Source organism: Lycorma delicatula, chromosome 9 (assembly GCF_047948215.1).
Source record: "Lycorma delicatula isolate Av1 chromosome 9, ASM4794821v1, whole genome shotgun sequence".
In the NCBI taxonomy this organism is placed as follows: domain Eukaryota; kingdom Metazoa; phylum Arthropoda; class Insecta; order Hemiptera; family Fulgoridae; genus Lycorma; species Lycorma delicatula.
In genome coordinates this window covers 22,021,957-22,037,939 of record NC_134463.1, presented here as the reverse complement: position 1 = coordinate 22,037,939, position 15,983 = coordinate 22,021,957, and the positions used below count along the sequence as shown (strand labels likewise).

The window sequence follows — 15,983 nt, the reverse complement described above, 5'->3', positions numbered from 1 at the left end:
ATGATGAAAAGTCCTACAATTGTGTTATCAGCCTTTTTTTTTCAATATCTTTGAAAATAATTTTTTTTTTTAAATTTAAGATTGTCTCTTTGGGGTTACATATTTTAATATTAATTTTATCCAGTTTTTCTCTCTGAAGTAAGGAAGCTCCAAAAACAAAATATTTTTGCAATTCCGATTTATCAATGCCTAAAATCTAATTTTTTTTGTAAGCGTAAAAGTAACCTGTTCTGTTCCACGTCTGGCCGTCCGCCTGCTGCGATCTAGTGGGTGCTAGCGCTAACCGGAAGTTAAGCCGTACTAGCATTCTACGTTAGTATCTCGCGCGGTGCGGTCGCATTTTCATAACGTCCAGATGGACAATTAGTGTTACTCAGTCATACTCTTAGTCCGGATGGACTTCATTCTTTGTTCGGATGAATGCTAGCTTTAATGTTTTATTTAATTTTATGTATTTTATTTTTATATGTCAATTTCTACAAGACAATAATTCATTAAACCATTATTCAACAAGCTACAAGGCGTTGTCTTCATTCATCACCAATGAACATAATATAACCTCGCTCTAAAATCTACCAGTTACCAAAAAACCCTTTTTTATTTCGGATCCCCAAATTTAAAAAAAAATAAAAAATAATTTTTTTTTTGGATTTAGATTTTAATTAATTTAATATTAATTTAAAGCATATTAATAATTAAAGTAGTCTTCTTGATCGGGGGCTCCCAATTAAAAAAAATATATATAATTTCTTTTTTTTCGACTAATTCAAAGTAATTTTGAAGGATATTGAAGATAATAAATAGTCCCCTTGATTTGTGGGCTCCCAAATTCTTAATTCTTGATTAAAATAGTCATTAGATAAATAAGAATAATGATTCTTTTTTGTTGTAGAAATTTTTCTTTACGTCGCGTCAATTTCTATAAGTAGAAATAAAATAAAAATTATAATTTATATTTTAGTATGGCTTTTTATTTTAAAACTTTATTTCATTGACTATATTATAATGTTACGAACTTCTATTGTAGTTGGAAATTACATATAATTAAGAAAAACTTATATATAATAAGGGAAGAAACTCAAAATGTAAGAGAAAATGATGAATAAAACTCCTTATTAAAACTTGAATGGAAAATATATATTGAAATAAACTATGAATAATCTACTCTATCGAATATTTCGCTTAATAAAAATATAAGATAATTTTAGTAACCGCTTATGAATTATGCAAAAATAAAAAAAATAGGTCAATATAAATATGAATATCATTGCAGTCTAGAGAAGATGAATGCAAATGTAAGTTATAAAACTTTAAAAGTATAGACAGAGAAAATAGATAAAGAAATAGATCTCTGAAAACAAATTGAAGAATGAATAAAAATAAAACAGAATATTTAAAAAAAAGTTTCTTTTAAATTAAAATTATATCAGCAGTTTATGGTTACTGAACATATATATATATACACACACACACACACACACACACACACACAAATTAAAACACGGATCACGGATACATTTTCAGGTTATTTTTCCTATATACAACGGTTCTAAATTCATCTGGTGAGAAAGAACAGTAATTGTAATGGGGTTTTCAGGGAACATTAATTTTTGTCACTCTTGCTTACTTTGAAGATAATGATGTTTATTGTATAATCGCTTCATTTGGTGAAAGAATGATTGTATAACTTAACTGAATTGTTAGAACAATTCTCAAAATCAATTTGTAACTTAGATTAGATCAACTATTAATATTAACTTTCGATATTTTGATACCTAACAAATAAAAATTATTAATTTTCTTCAAACCTAATCGGGTATTATAAACAATGTTAATGTGTATAAATTCTCAGTCCACGCCAAGCAAACCGCAGGAAAAGCCGAACGACTGGTAAAGGCATTATACAGGCTGCTCAGTAACTTGTCTGATCTACGATCATCTCGCAGGAGGACATGGTCATGTCATAAACTCAGTACTCCTCTATGGAATCACGCGCTGGAGAAGGAAGGACTCGAACAGGCGCATCCTGGAAGGGGTCCAACGGAGACTAGCTCGCAGAATCGCGTCTGCCTACCCTTCAGTCTCAATAAAGACTGCCCTGGTTATTGCTGGAGTTCCCCCTCTCCACCAGTTGCCGGTGATGTGGCGTGACATCATTAGGGAAGGAAACAAATTGCTCGGGCGGGCATGATAGAAGAGTGGCAGAGGAGGTCTCATCATCGGGGCGTTGGACCCACAGCTTAATCAATCAGGCTGCACCATGGATTGATCGCAAATTTGGTCAACTCAGTTTCTGGCTAACCCAGTTCTTAACGGAGCACGGAAACTTCAGGTCATATCTTTTCGGGAGGAGGAGAGTTGTCACTTCTGAGTGCCTATATTGCAGATACTATATCTCCCCTGAATATGTTATGTTCAGGTGTCGACGGTGGATGGTTGAAACAGGCACTTGCGAACAACTAACTGGACCCCTCGATGTAGACACGATTGTACCGAACATGCTCTACGGAGTCGAAAAATTCAGGGCTGTGTCAAAATATATAACAACGATACTACAGCACAAAGTCAAGGACGACGAGGTAGCGACGGGGGTGATGGACAGCGTCCTGTGGAGTCGTCGTTCGTCCGGGCTTGCCGGGATGGGTGGGCGGCGACGATGAGACACGAGGACTCCGTTGCCCTCGAGCTGTTAAGACAGAGACCCGGCTGGGGCTCCATCGGGGGACCCGGTTAGAGGCAGGCAGCTGTTAAAAGACCGAGACCCGGTGTGGGTCCTCTTTGTGGGATACTTGCATTGCAGGCAAGGCATCAAGACCGAGTCCCAACCCCCTAGGGTGGGGTTCAGAAACGACAAAGTCGGGCCTGGATACCTTGCCCTAGGGGTTAGAGGCAAGCGCTGAAACGATCCGTTAGAGCGGATAATCCCCTGGGCTGTGCTTATGCTTCACCGTGAATCTAGCCCAGGGGAGTAGGGGGAAAAAGTGTATAAATTAAAAATAGATATTAATTATTATTGCCTTTATAGTAAAAAATTTCCAATATCCTTCATAAAAATTCAAATACAGAAAGAAAAGATCTAAGCTTCAAAAATTAAAAAAATATCAGTCAAAAGTGATGTTTACTTTCATATCATTTATTTAAAATTAAGTTAGAACGTTTGTAAAATTAATATCAGCGAATATTAACTCATTTATATTACTGTATGACAATAAATAAAAGGCATTATTAATAAAAGAAATGAGCGTGTAAATTATTTTGTTGTTTTACACTGTACACTAATTAGTTCTCATAACTGCTAGAATGCATATTTATTACAGGAATTTCAAGTGTGTAAATCAGAGATGATTTCTCTTGAATTTAATTTTTTTCAATGTTTAACAAGCTCTTAAAATAAACACAGAGATAGTATCTCTTCTGGGAGTTCATCACTTACATTTCGGTGAGGTTGATATGTTATGTGTCCTAATTCAATAAAAAAGACAACGCTAGAGGACATATTTCATCACATTTACTACAATACTCATGGTTGTCATATGACTTCTTCGTGAACTTTTTTTATACTCAATCTCCAACAGAGGTAGTTCGTTCAAGAGTTGATTATTCTACTTCTTTTCCCATTCATTTCTCATTCTTTATTCCTTCCTCCTTCGTCAAGTACTATTAGAATAATCCTGGCTTTATCTCTGGCGCCTTGCTCATATCTTCCGGTAACAGATAGGACAGCTACTGAAATTTAATGGAATAGAGGCATTTTATATTTTTGAAACTTTTCAAGGTGTCTGTTTCTTATGTGGGAGTTACACAAAAATCAAAAAAATTGGTTGAGGTGCCTATTGGAAAAACGCTGATCTCCTGTTTCTGTTCTCGATCTAATAATCAAATTCCTATATTATTTTTGTATATAAGTCAGGTTTCTATAACTACTACATTAAAGGAATAATACAGGAAAAATCTTTTATGATTTTTTTTTCTATAAAAAAGCTTTTCAATATCTTTATAATTTTATATTTTAATTAAAAACAAAACATTTTTAATAATTTTAAACAGAACATTTATCTTTGAGAATATTAAAAAAAAAAAATTCCATTAAGATAATTTATTAATGGCAAAAATACTATTTAATCTTATTTAGAAGAAGTAATCTGGGTTATATCAATATTTAAGGGTTTTGTTGAGATTTAATCAATAAACTGAAAGTACAGAATGACGTTTGATGGTCAATTTCTTGCGAAGAAGATAAGGATAGAATCGTATCCTTTTCTCCTTTTTCCGTTCGAGCTTATTTTTCTTGTTAAATTTTTAACTTTATTTTTATATATAATCCTAAATCTTTCAATCAATTCTTAAGTGTAATAAAATAAAAATAAAAATATAATCGAAATCCAGATAACAACTTTTGTTACAAGAGGTTTATGATATGACGATAAAAATGCTTCCGAATATAATTAATAAATTAGATGACATTAATATAAAATTAGTTTTTATTTTTTGTTTTTAAGATAAGATTATCATCAAAGTGTACTAACGTTAATTTTAAAGGATTTACATAAGATGGCATAATTAGAGCACCAGATAATTTTGGTTCATACTAAAGCTAACTGCATATAAAAACTTTGTCTTTAAGCTTTAAGAATCAGTACGTGTAATTTGATCGAAGTGTAAACAACAAATTTTTTTAGCATATTAAATATGTCGAATTTTGTGCCAACGAGATGCAATTTGCGAGAAGCGTTACTTTTTTGTTTCCAATTGAAGATGCCGGCAGTTGAAAGCCTTCGTTTGCTTCCGAAACTTATTGCTGTTATACTCCATTGATTTCAATATGTACTCACTGGTCTAAACGATTTAGAAGTAGAAATTTTGATCTGGAAGTCAAGAGCGCCATAGCCAACCGAAAAATGTCTGAAGAAGAAGAACTGGAGGCGCTGCTGTACGAAGATTAATGCCAAACGCTTAAAGAATTGGCAGAAGCATTAAATGTTACCGAAATGGCCGTTTCTAAATGTTTGAACTCGATCGGAGTAGTTCAAAATCAAGAAAACTGGGTGATGTACGAATTGTAACCAAAGGACATCAAAAGAAATTTTTTGAGAGAGTTGCTGCTTCAACGGCAAAGAAGGAAGGGTTTTTTGCATCGTATCATCAGTGGCGATGAAAAATGGTTACATTTTGATAATTAGAAAGCGCAAAAAAATCATTGTACAAGCCTGGACAACCATCAACATCAACCATCCAACGTTTGAAGTTATTGCTGTGTATTTGGTGGGATCACAAGAGTATGGTCTATTATGCACTGCTAAAATCTAGCGCAACCATTACTGAATACCGTTACCAAGAAAATAGTGCAGTTAAACTGAGAATTAAAAGAGAAACGACCATAATTCGCAAAAAGATACGACAGAATGATGTTTCAACATGACAACGCTCAGCCATACGTCGCTAAACCGGTCAAAGAAACGCTAAAGCTGTTCGATGGGATGTTCTAATCCACCCGTTGTCCTTCTGATTTCCACTTGTTTCGATCCATGAAGAACCACCGTCAATTCTTTTGAAGATAACAAAAAGTAGTTCGATTAATGGAAAGCATTAAAAGACGAATCATTCTTTCGGCCAGGATCCATCTTCCACCAGAAAGATGGAAAAAATTTAGAGATAATAATGCAAAATACTTTAAACAACACGTAAATATCTCTTTGTTTCAAAATAAACGTTCATTTTCACAAAAAAAATAAAAAAAACATTTAAAATTAAGTTTAATATTCTAATATTTATTAACTCCGATATAGAAAACACGCATATATTTACAACAAAAAAAAATTAAGATTTTTTGAGCGTTTCTCATTTTTATAACTTACTTTAATAACCGTTCAGCTATACTAAACGGATGAAATTTCAGCTATTTACTTTAGAGAATAATTTATTTTAGAATTTTATAAAGTATTCGTAAAAGTTTCATATTTTATTAGAAGTTAGACTACTGAAAAAACTTTAATAACTTCAAGCAATTTTCATAAAATTATTGAAGAATAATTAACATTACTAAATCTGTTAAAAATATTTAATTTAAAAATCTATTTTATAAACATGAAATCGGGTTTAATGTGATTTTGATAAAATTATATTTAGTTTCAACAACTGAGTAAAAATAGTATGTCTAATACATTGTTTCTTAAAAAATAAATACTTTCAGTTTCAAGGACTTTATATTATCAACTACTGTTATCAAAATATTGACTGAAAGTACGTAATACTAATGAAAAGTCGAGTTTTTACTACAAAAAACCATTTAATAAAAAAAAAATATATAAATAAAAAAATAAAATCCAAACATTATACAACTCCAGGCCACCCGAAAGAACTTTATTTTAAATTGACCATTTTCAAAAAGTATCTTGCTTCAGGGTGGACTTCAAACAATAAATCGTGCCTGGGGTAAAGATTGAAGTTGAAAACATGATCTATAATCTTTTTACGATATAATTGAAATGAAAAAATGATTTTTTATAGCATTTTTTGTTATTTAATTCTTCCATCACGTTTATTTATTTTTAACTACATTTTTATTAACATTTACTATTCTAATAAATAGTTATATACAAACAAAACATAATGACTTTGAACTTAACCGTTGAGATAATTTATTGAATTTTTAGAAATACCATAATTTTATTGGCGTAATTATTGAATATTATTTAGAGAAAAAGAGGTGTGAGCACCACTGTATTATTATACTATCGAACTGTTTATCACATAAGAAAGTTTAGCTTCAGTTGATGACTCAGTTGAAGTTAACGGAAACCTACTAAAATTGCAATGTGCAGAAAAAACTTATAAAATACAATAATAAAAACATATTTTATTCCGATCAGTACATACAATATATTATACAGATCACACCAAGAATGGATAATTGTATTACTATACAATTGAAAATACGAGAACTGCCCCCAGCCAGGGTTTCCCCCCTGACGTATCAAGATGAAAAAAGCAAACCATGATCAAATCTTGATTAGAACATAAATTTAAAAATGAAGTCCATATTGTCAATAAAAAATAATATATATTTACATACACACAGACTGTTTCTAAAATGGTGACTGGCTATACTCTTTTTCGGATTCTACTTGTAAAACTAAACAAAAAATAACCTTAGGAAAAATAGCAATTTCTCCGTTTTCCCGCTGTCGAGCCAATTGTTATTTTTAATGTGTCTGTTTTCAAGTCTTCCACTTTACGTTCAATTCGATGAAATATTAATTGTTTTTATTTATTGTTAATTCTAGTATTTTAGATTAGTATCAAATTAAATAATAATTTTCTCACAATAATAGACCTAATAATTATGACACAAAATTGAAACCCAATCACTGTTGGGTTTCAATTAACCATACAACTCAGAAATGGTCGACCTGAGACTACAAGACCACATTTCATTTATACTCATAGATATCACCCTCATTCATTCTCTGAAGTAATACGTGACGGTGATTCCCGGAGGCTAAACAGAAAAAAAAAATCAGCAAGACGGGGCATCACCTCACTACCGCCTAGAAGTCCGAGATTTTATTGATACTCGATTCCCAGGTAGGTGGATTGATCGAGGTCCAATAGCATGACCACCTCGTTCCCCAGATTTGATCCCGCAAGATTTTTTCTTGGACAATCGGAGTATCTGAGAAGAAAAGATTAGAAGCTTTTGAAATGTGGTGCTATAGGAGAATGTTAAAAATCAGATGGGTGGATAAAGTGACAAGTGAAGAGGTATTGCGACAAATAGATGAAGAAAGAAGCATATGGAAAAATATAGTTAAAAGAAGAGACAGACTTATAGGCCACATACTAAAGCATCCTGGAATAGTCGCTTTAATATTGGAAGGACAGGTAGAAGGAAAAAATTGTGTAGGCAGGCGACGTTTGGAATATGTAAATTGTTAGGGATGTAGGATGTAGAGGGTATACTGAAATGAAACGACTAGCACTAGATAGGGAATCTTGGAGAGCTGCATCAAACCAGTCAAATGACTGATGACAAAAAAAAAGAAAAAAGGGTTTTCATTAAAGATCGGGTTTATGTACCACCATTCCCTGATGATATTGAGGTAAGACTTGCATTAACGCCGCAACTACGCAGGTAACGCCCAATTTGCTGTCTACAGTCTGAAATGAAATCGACTTCTGATGAGATGTACAGTATATCGAATTACAAATGGAAGCCATATCGAACCAAAATAAATATTGGGTGACAAACGTAAGTGTTTTTCTATGAAGTGAGATCTCAACCGGATCTGTAAGTTATCTCAATAAATTTTTATATGCTTTTAAATTTGAGAAGTCTTTTTTGAATCACCCGGTATTATGAACTTAAAATTACATTTTCATTCGTTGTAAATAAGGACAAAAATTGAAATGCTTCTACTAGATAACGTGCTTATATTTACTTGTGAATTACTGTGCGATTAGCCCATGTGGACTTGTACGATATATGTTTTGAAAAAAATATACTTTTAGTGAATAATAAGAACTTTTGTAATTAAGTGTTCCTGAAATCACTATTTTAAGGTTTATTTCGTATTTCTTATATTTATTGGTAATGTCATGTCTAATTACAAGTGAAAAGAAATATGAAAAATACAGTCGTAAATGGTAGTAACTAAAATTTTAAAATTAAAAGAGTAATAATAACAATACCTACGTTTTTCTTTAGAACTGATTTTATACTTTTTCTTTCTCGGAAGTGTAAATGATTTATGTTCAGATTCGTCACTATAAAATTCTAACACATCAAACCTATCGTAATACAGCATTATGATATTATATAAACTTTTAAATTTTAAATAGAAAAGCAAATTATTCAAATATAAATTATTATCGATATTTTCACACAAATAACCGCATGTAAACACTTAATTATAAATTAAAACAACCCGATAAAATGTTAACTTAAACGAATAAATGGTAAAAATAAATATATATACACAAACAAAATATGAACGAGTTTAACGAGAAATAAACAACTGAGGTTTCTACCACAATATAAGTCTCAAACGATCACCTAATCAGTAAATGTAAGTGATAAAAAAATAATAAAACTGAGAACCGTCTACTCTAGTAATATAAAAAAAAATTAAAACTTTTTTTTGTCGTGGAAATATTTATATATATAATAGATAATAAAAACCACTCCAAACCAAGCACATGTACAGTTTGGTATGTAACGTCATGCGGGTTACCTCATCCTGTTTTAACAGATAAAGCCAGGTAGTAACAATGACGTGAAAAGCGGTTAAATGTTATTTCATTTTGAGTATTTATTTTGTTTAAACTACAAGGAAATACCGATTAAGTTGTTAATAAGTTAATCAGTATTTCCTTAACATACATGTTAATGTATGTTGACCATAAATAAATTAAAAAAAAAAAAAAATACTAAAACTTTTGACAGAACATTTAAAATAACAAACAATATTGACACTTACGTGATAATAAGATACTTATAATCTTTTTTAATTCTATTGCTTTAATAAGAAATACTATAAACCTTCATTACTTCGAATTAGATAAAATTACAGTCAGTATTAGTGATTTATTAAAAAAAAATCGTTAAAATTAAATTGTTCTATAAAATAAAACAAATTAAGGAATTACGTAATATTTTTGTTTCTGTTTAGCTTCCGCAACCACCGTAGGGTATTACTTCAGAGGACGAATGAGGATGATATGTTTGAATGCAAATAAAGTGTAGTCTTGTACAGACTCAGGTTGATCATTCCTGAGATGTGTCGTAAGTTGAAACCCAACCCAACCCAACCCGTAAGTGGATACCGGTGTTCTTTAGAACACCGGTATCCACGATCTAGTATTCAAATCCGCATAAAAGTAACTGCCTTTACTAGGATTTGAATATTAGAACTCTCGACTTCGAAATCAGCTACTTGCGATGACGAGTTTATCACTACATCAACTCACGGTTTATAACGTAATTTATTGTTTAGATCAAATGACATATTGGAAAAAACTGACAGATGGAAAAACCTTGTAAAAAAATACGTTAGCCGGGCTGAAACAATCCTTTATTATAAGGCATTGTTTCATAACAGAATAGTATACGTTAATTTATTTTATTTTTCTACTTTCCTTATGACTGTGAAACATGTAAATCATTTGAAATACAAGAGATAACAGCCAGAGATTCTTTTTCTGTCAGTAATGATGGTTCCTGTGGTGAACCATCATTTAGATGGGCCTGCATGCTGAGTAGCTAATAGAAAAATACAGGAAAAACCGTTTCACTACTTTATTTCTTTGTATTCATAGCACGAGCTATTTATTTGTTATTTAGGAAAATTCCATCTTCAAAAATAACTCAGGACTCGTTCAGGTCAACTACAGCTTTGATATAGCATTTAATAATCTACATATATGTCAAAATATATAGGTAATTGATATATGTATTAAGCAAAAGAGGATAAAGGAAATAACGTAATTTCTAAGAGTGAGATTATCTAGACCGGAAATGGCTTTGAATATTAAATAAGTATCGTAAAATTTGGGCACAATGACAATTCCACACTTCGTAATTATATAGTCAGCCTGTTTAGCAGACTTTTCTTCTTTTTCTGTTTAGTTTCCGGAGACACCGTAACGCGTACGGTAATACTTCAGAAATGAATGAGGATAATATGTATGAATATAAATGAGACTGTACAAGAGTACAGTCTCAGGTCGACCATTCCTGGGATGTGTGGTTAATTGAAACCCAACCATAAAACAAAACCGGTAACTGACTTATTACTCAGTTGACTTAGACAATAAGAACAGGGTTAATTATTTATTTACAGATTATTTTTTTATTGCGGTTTTGTTACACACTTTATAATTATAAAATAATGATATTTTTAAATTTTATAATATTTATACAATTTTTAAAGAAAATTATATTATTTTTCAATAACTTCTTTTATTTTTCAATATTATTTTAATTTTATATTTACTTAATCTGTATAAAACACAAAACTCTGTGAAGTAAAGGGTTTTGTGTTTTAGATTACATTAAGTTAATAATATTTTAATTGTACAAATAAGTGAAATCCGTCACATATTCGCTCAAACAAGTGTTTAAAACCGCACCAAAAATCAGCAGATGTGGAATTGCCAATCCATAATAAGTTATAATTAGTGAATACATAATTATATAGCGCCATCCATAATAAGTAAATTAAGTGATAATTGACGCAATCATATCACTTAATTAAAAAAAAAACATAATTTCACTATATTCTATTTTTCTAGAAAAGGACAGCCAGGAATAATTTTTTTAGCCACTGGGACCACCATTGTTAGAGGATGAGATGAAATGACAATTTCGTAGCGTGGGATTCGTAGCCTAATCGGGATTCGAACTTGGGACTTACAGATGAAAGGTCGAGACGTTACCATTAGCGCCATGGAGACCGGTAGGATTGTCATAGTAACTAGATGACAACATTACTAAAATTTACTAGATAGAAACAAATGAAAAGATGGTTGATCTTCAGTTGTAATTTGTTTAATCAGGTTTTTTTTTGTAAGAGGATCTTCTTCTTTTTCTGTTTAGCCTCCGGAACATCCGTAAGGTATTACTTCAGAGGATGATATGTATGAGTGTAGTCTTGTACACAGTCTCAGGTCGATCATTCCTGAGATGTATGGTTAATTGAAACCCAACCACCAAAAGAACACCGGTATCCACGATCTAGTATTCAAATCCGTATAAAAAGTAACTGCCTTTACTAGGATTTGAGTCTTAAAAATCTCGACTTAGAAATCAGCTGATCTGCGATAATTCACCAACAGACCAACCGGTGGGTTTTGTCAGAGGTTAGAGGAAAATATCAACATTACATCTTAAAAAGGATTAATTGGTTAAGCAAAATATAAGTTATCACATATTTTATTCGTTAAAAATATTTTAGTTATCATGACTCGAAGGATTGTGATAAATAGATCTAGTTATTACTAAACATATATTTATTAAAGTAGATAAAGGCTGTTTTCTTAAACGGGTGCCACGGAAAAATAAAATTGAACGAAAAATTACTTTTTTTTTTGTCTTCAGTCATTTGACTGGTTTGATGCAGCTCTCCAAGATTCCCTATCTAGTGCTAGTCGTTTCATTTCAGTATACCCTCTACATCCTACATCCCCAACAATTTGTTTTACATACTCCAAATGTGGCCTGCCTACACAATTTTTTCCTTCTACCTGTCCTTCCAATATTAAAGTGACTATTCCAGGATGCCTTAGTATGTGGCCTATAAGTCTGTCTCTTCTTTTAACTATATTTTTCCAAATGCTTCTTTCTTCATCTATTTGCCGCAATACCTCTTCATTTGTCACTTTATCCACCCATATGATTTTTAACATTCTCCTATAGCACCACATTTCAAAAGCTTCTAATCTTTTCTTCTCAGATACTCCGATTGTCCAAGTTTCACTTCCATATAAAGCGACACTCCAAACATACACTTTCAAAAATCTTTTCCTGACATTTAAATTAATTTTTGATGTAAACAAATTATATTTCTTACTGAAGGCTCGTTTAGCTTGTGCTATTCGGCATTTTATATCGCTCCTGCTTCGTCCATCTTTAGTAATTTTACTTCCCAAATAACAAAATTCTTCTACCTCCATAATCTTTTCTCCTCCTATTTTCACATTCAAAAATTACTATAAATGTGAAATCTAAAATATAAATTTAAATAATCTAACTTAAGAAAAAAGAATAGAGGGTTATGAAATCTGATATTATAAAAAAGTGTTTAAAATCAAAAGGTTAATGTAATTAGAAAAGCAAATTTTTACGATAAATTGGAAATAGTATCTATGTAAAACTTCTAAATAATACGTGGATTAAGTTTGAAAACAGATATCTCGGAAATAAAATGTCATATGGTTTAATTAAAGATATTTTGCAAATTTATTCTGATCAGTTTTACGTGGTTTGATTACATTAAAAAAAAAAAAAAAACTTAACAGATAATGTAATATTTATAATTTCTTTTTTGAAAGATAAATCCTTGTTGTGATTATAAACTCACTAAATCTATGATTAGATAATTTAAACATTTTTAATGATTTTAATCATAGTTTTTAAAGAGATCGATCTGTAATACTTATGATGTTGTTATACCTCTTTAAAAACAGAGATAGAGGTTAAAGAGAGAAATAGAGTAGAGAAAAAGGAATACAGATAAAGATTAAAGGATGCACTGTATGGACCTCAATATGAGTATATTTTTATAAAAAATATATAAATGTGAAGCTATGAAAAATAAATATTTTATTTGTTTTTGGCATCTAACTTTTGTTCCCCAAATGGAAGGAAATGTACAGAAGGTAGTAAAATAAATTATAAACAGAAGTTATAACAGATGAACAATAAAAAGATGTTAAAAATGTATTGAAATTAAACAATGAGTTTAATAGAATAGAAATGAATAGAGAATGATTGTAAACCAACCTGTCTCCCAAAAACGAGAAACGTAAAAAAATGTTATAACTATTTTTCTGTAATAAAACTAAACAATTACAGAAAAAGCAGTTTATGTATTCATTAAATCTTTATAGGAGTAAATAGGAGCTAAAAATTAAAAGTATTCTTTAGTAAACTGCTTTATCCTTTGATGTGATGAGGGATTTTCCGATTTTAAAAACGGGAAAAACGTATCTAAGTACGTTTCAAAGTTACTTTTTCACAAATATTGTTCTTTTACTTACACTTTCATTTCTATCTGAATAAAATAAATTGAAAAATTCTGAACTACTTTTTATTGATGTGATGCTCATTTAATTTTACTTCCCCTTCGAGTTGATGGAGTGTATATAATGTACTGTTTCAAAGAGGTAAATAAATTTGTTGCTTTATAATACCTATTCCATTTTTTTTTATGGTGGAAATACATGTAAAGGATCTGGAGTCAAGAGATATCAGTCATAGTTGCTTTTACTGAGTAATGGTGTTTAAATACAGCCAATCCTTGTGGTGAACACAATGGTGGTATGATTTTTAAAGCCGATTATCACCTGTATTTCATCGGGTTAGCATCCGAATATGATCTTATATCAGGTGAAGAAAACCATTTAATGGCTCATTTTTACCTTTGTAAGCCTGATATGGCGTACTTGTTATTCTTAAGGATATTTATATAATCTCTGGAAGTGACTTAAGACTATTGTAAAGTCATGTAGAATTATTACGGTTATGACAATTAAAATATATGCATTAGTCATTCGAGTAGAATAGGAATTTTAGAATCTGCGACTACAATTTAATGTTTGTTGCATTAATTATTCATGCTTTTCATGTTATTGAAGGTTGATACAAATAATATTATTCATTAATTATTTTACGTACGAAATTATAAAGATTTTTTGAAAGTGGTATAAACGGTAAAGTTTTGAATTCTTAAATTTAATTGTAATTCTAAGAAATAGCGCTCCAAATAAATTAATCTTATGAAGAGAATGGTTTCATAACTTCGAGAGTTATTTGAAGGCTCGAAAATATCTTAAATATTGAAATACCTAAAGGGAGATACTTATAAAAAAAGGAAAGCCAAATTTAAAACCCGACTATCCTAAAAAAATGTATATTAAAAAAATTTGATTTTTTATTGCAGAAACTTATAAAATAATGAAATATGCTACAACTATGAGAAAAGTACATTTATATTTTCTTTTGTCTGAAAATATATCGTAAAATAATATGTTAGTAGTTCCTTGAACTTAGTAGACGTCATTAATTTTATATCAAACTTAAAAAAATTAAGTTTTAAAACTGAATTAATGAAGAAATAATAATATAAATTAAAGAAAAAACAAAGCTGTCGATCGTAATTAACTGTGGAAGGTTACCTAGTAGAAAAAAAAATCCTACAGTATAAACATTACCATAAGCATTGTTTGCAGGGTCATTGGTAATAACTGACTGATGATTATCGATGAGAAACTTCCTCTACATCCTCAGGTTTTATTATTTTTCTATTTTTAAATATCTTTTATAAAGTAAATAAATTTTTATAAGGAAAAGCGGTCTTTGAGAAAAATTTTCTCTTATAGAAAGTCAGAAAAAAACATGAAAGATTGAAATATTTAACCGCTGTGAGAAACTGGTATGAGACCGTTTAAGTAGATAGAAGTCCATCTTCTATCAGTTTGTCAGCAGCGATGGTTTATTGAGGGAAAATGGTTTTTTATTCTTTTACTACACCGAAATGGAAAAATTACAGAAAATAGTGAAATCGTTTTATATATCTATATAATAAATAAAAATGTAAATGTTAATTTGTTCAAAATCTTAAATCTCCGAAAGTTCTTCACCAACTGCTTTTAAATTTTGACAACGTTTCATTCGATTACGCGCGTGTTTTTATATATCAGATGTCACACCTGTGACAGGGAAAAACATGCTTTTTTTTGTTGTGAAAAAACAGCGCTATCTGTTGGACGTAAAAGCAACACACGCTATACTAAGTATTTTACGATTCCATTTCAATTTTTCTGATATGTGTCTCCGCTATAGACTAAAATCTGCTGAACCGATTTACGCGTGGGGAAAAAGGGGGAGAGAAAAAACGGAAAAGGTAAAAGGGAAGAAGGTAAAAAGGAAAGAAGGGGAAAATGTAAACAGGAAAAGGAAAGGAGAAAAAATATAAGGGGAAAGAGGTAAGAGGAAGGGGAAGAAAAAAAAAGGAAAGATTAAGGGGAAATGACAAGGAAATGTGGTAAAATGAAAATGGGGAAAGGGTAAAAGGGAAAGTTTAAATTTTGTGAAGTTCCGTAATGTTTATTTTGTTAATGTTTTATCAAACTTTCAATTGCGTTCATTTAATCTATATATATATATATATATATATATATATATATATATATATATATACACTATACTAAGTAATATACGCTATTAATAATTAATATACACTATATTAATATATATATATTCTATC

At 30.6% G+C, this 15,983-nt stretch overlaps 1 protein-coding gene across 2 annotated transcripts in view; it reads right to left on the bottom strand.

The window, feature by feature from the left end:
• Positions 1-15,983, bottom strand: part of wake (ankyrin repeat and fibronectin type III domain containing protein wide awake) — a 302,255-nt gene that overhangs the window by 99,938 nt on the left and 186,334 nt on the right. Inside the window, exon 1 of one of the 2 annotated variants that reach the window (XM_075374446.1) lies at positions 8,693-8,878. The exons of the other annotated variant lie outside the window; for it this stretch is intronic. Coding sequence (XP_075230561.1) covers positions 8,693-8,804 — 112 coding nt within the window. The 5' untranslated portion in view covers positions 8,805-8,878. Of the gene's footprint in view, positions 1-8,692; positions 8,879-15,983 lie in introns of those variants that run through there. 2 annotated transcript variants of the gene reach the window in all.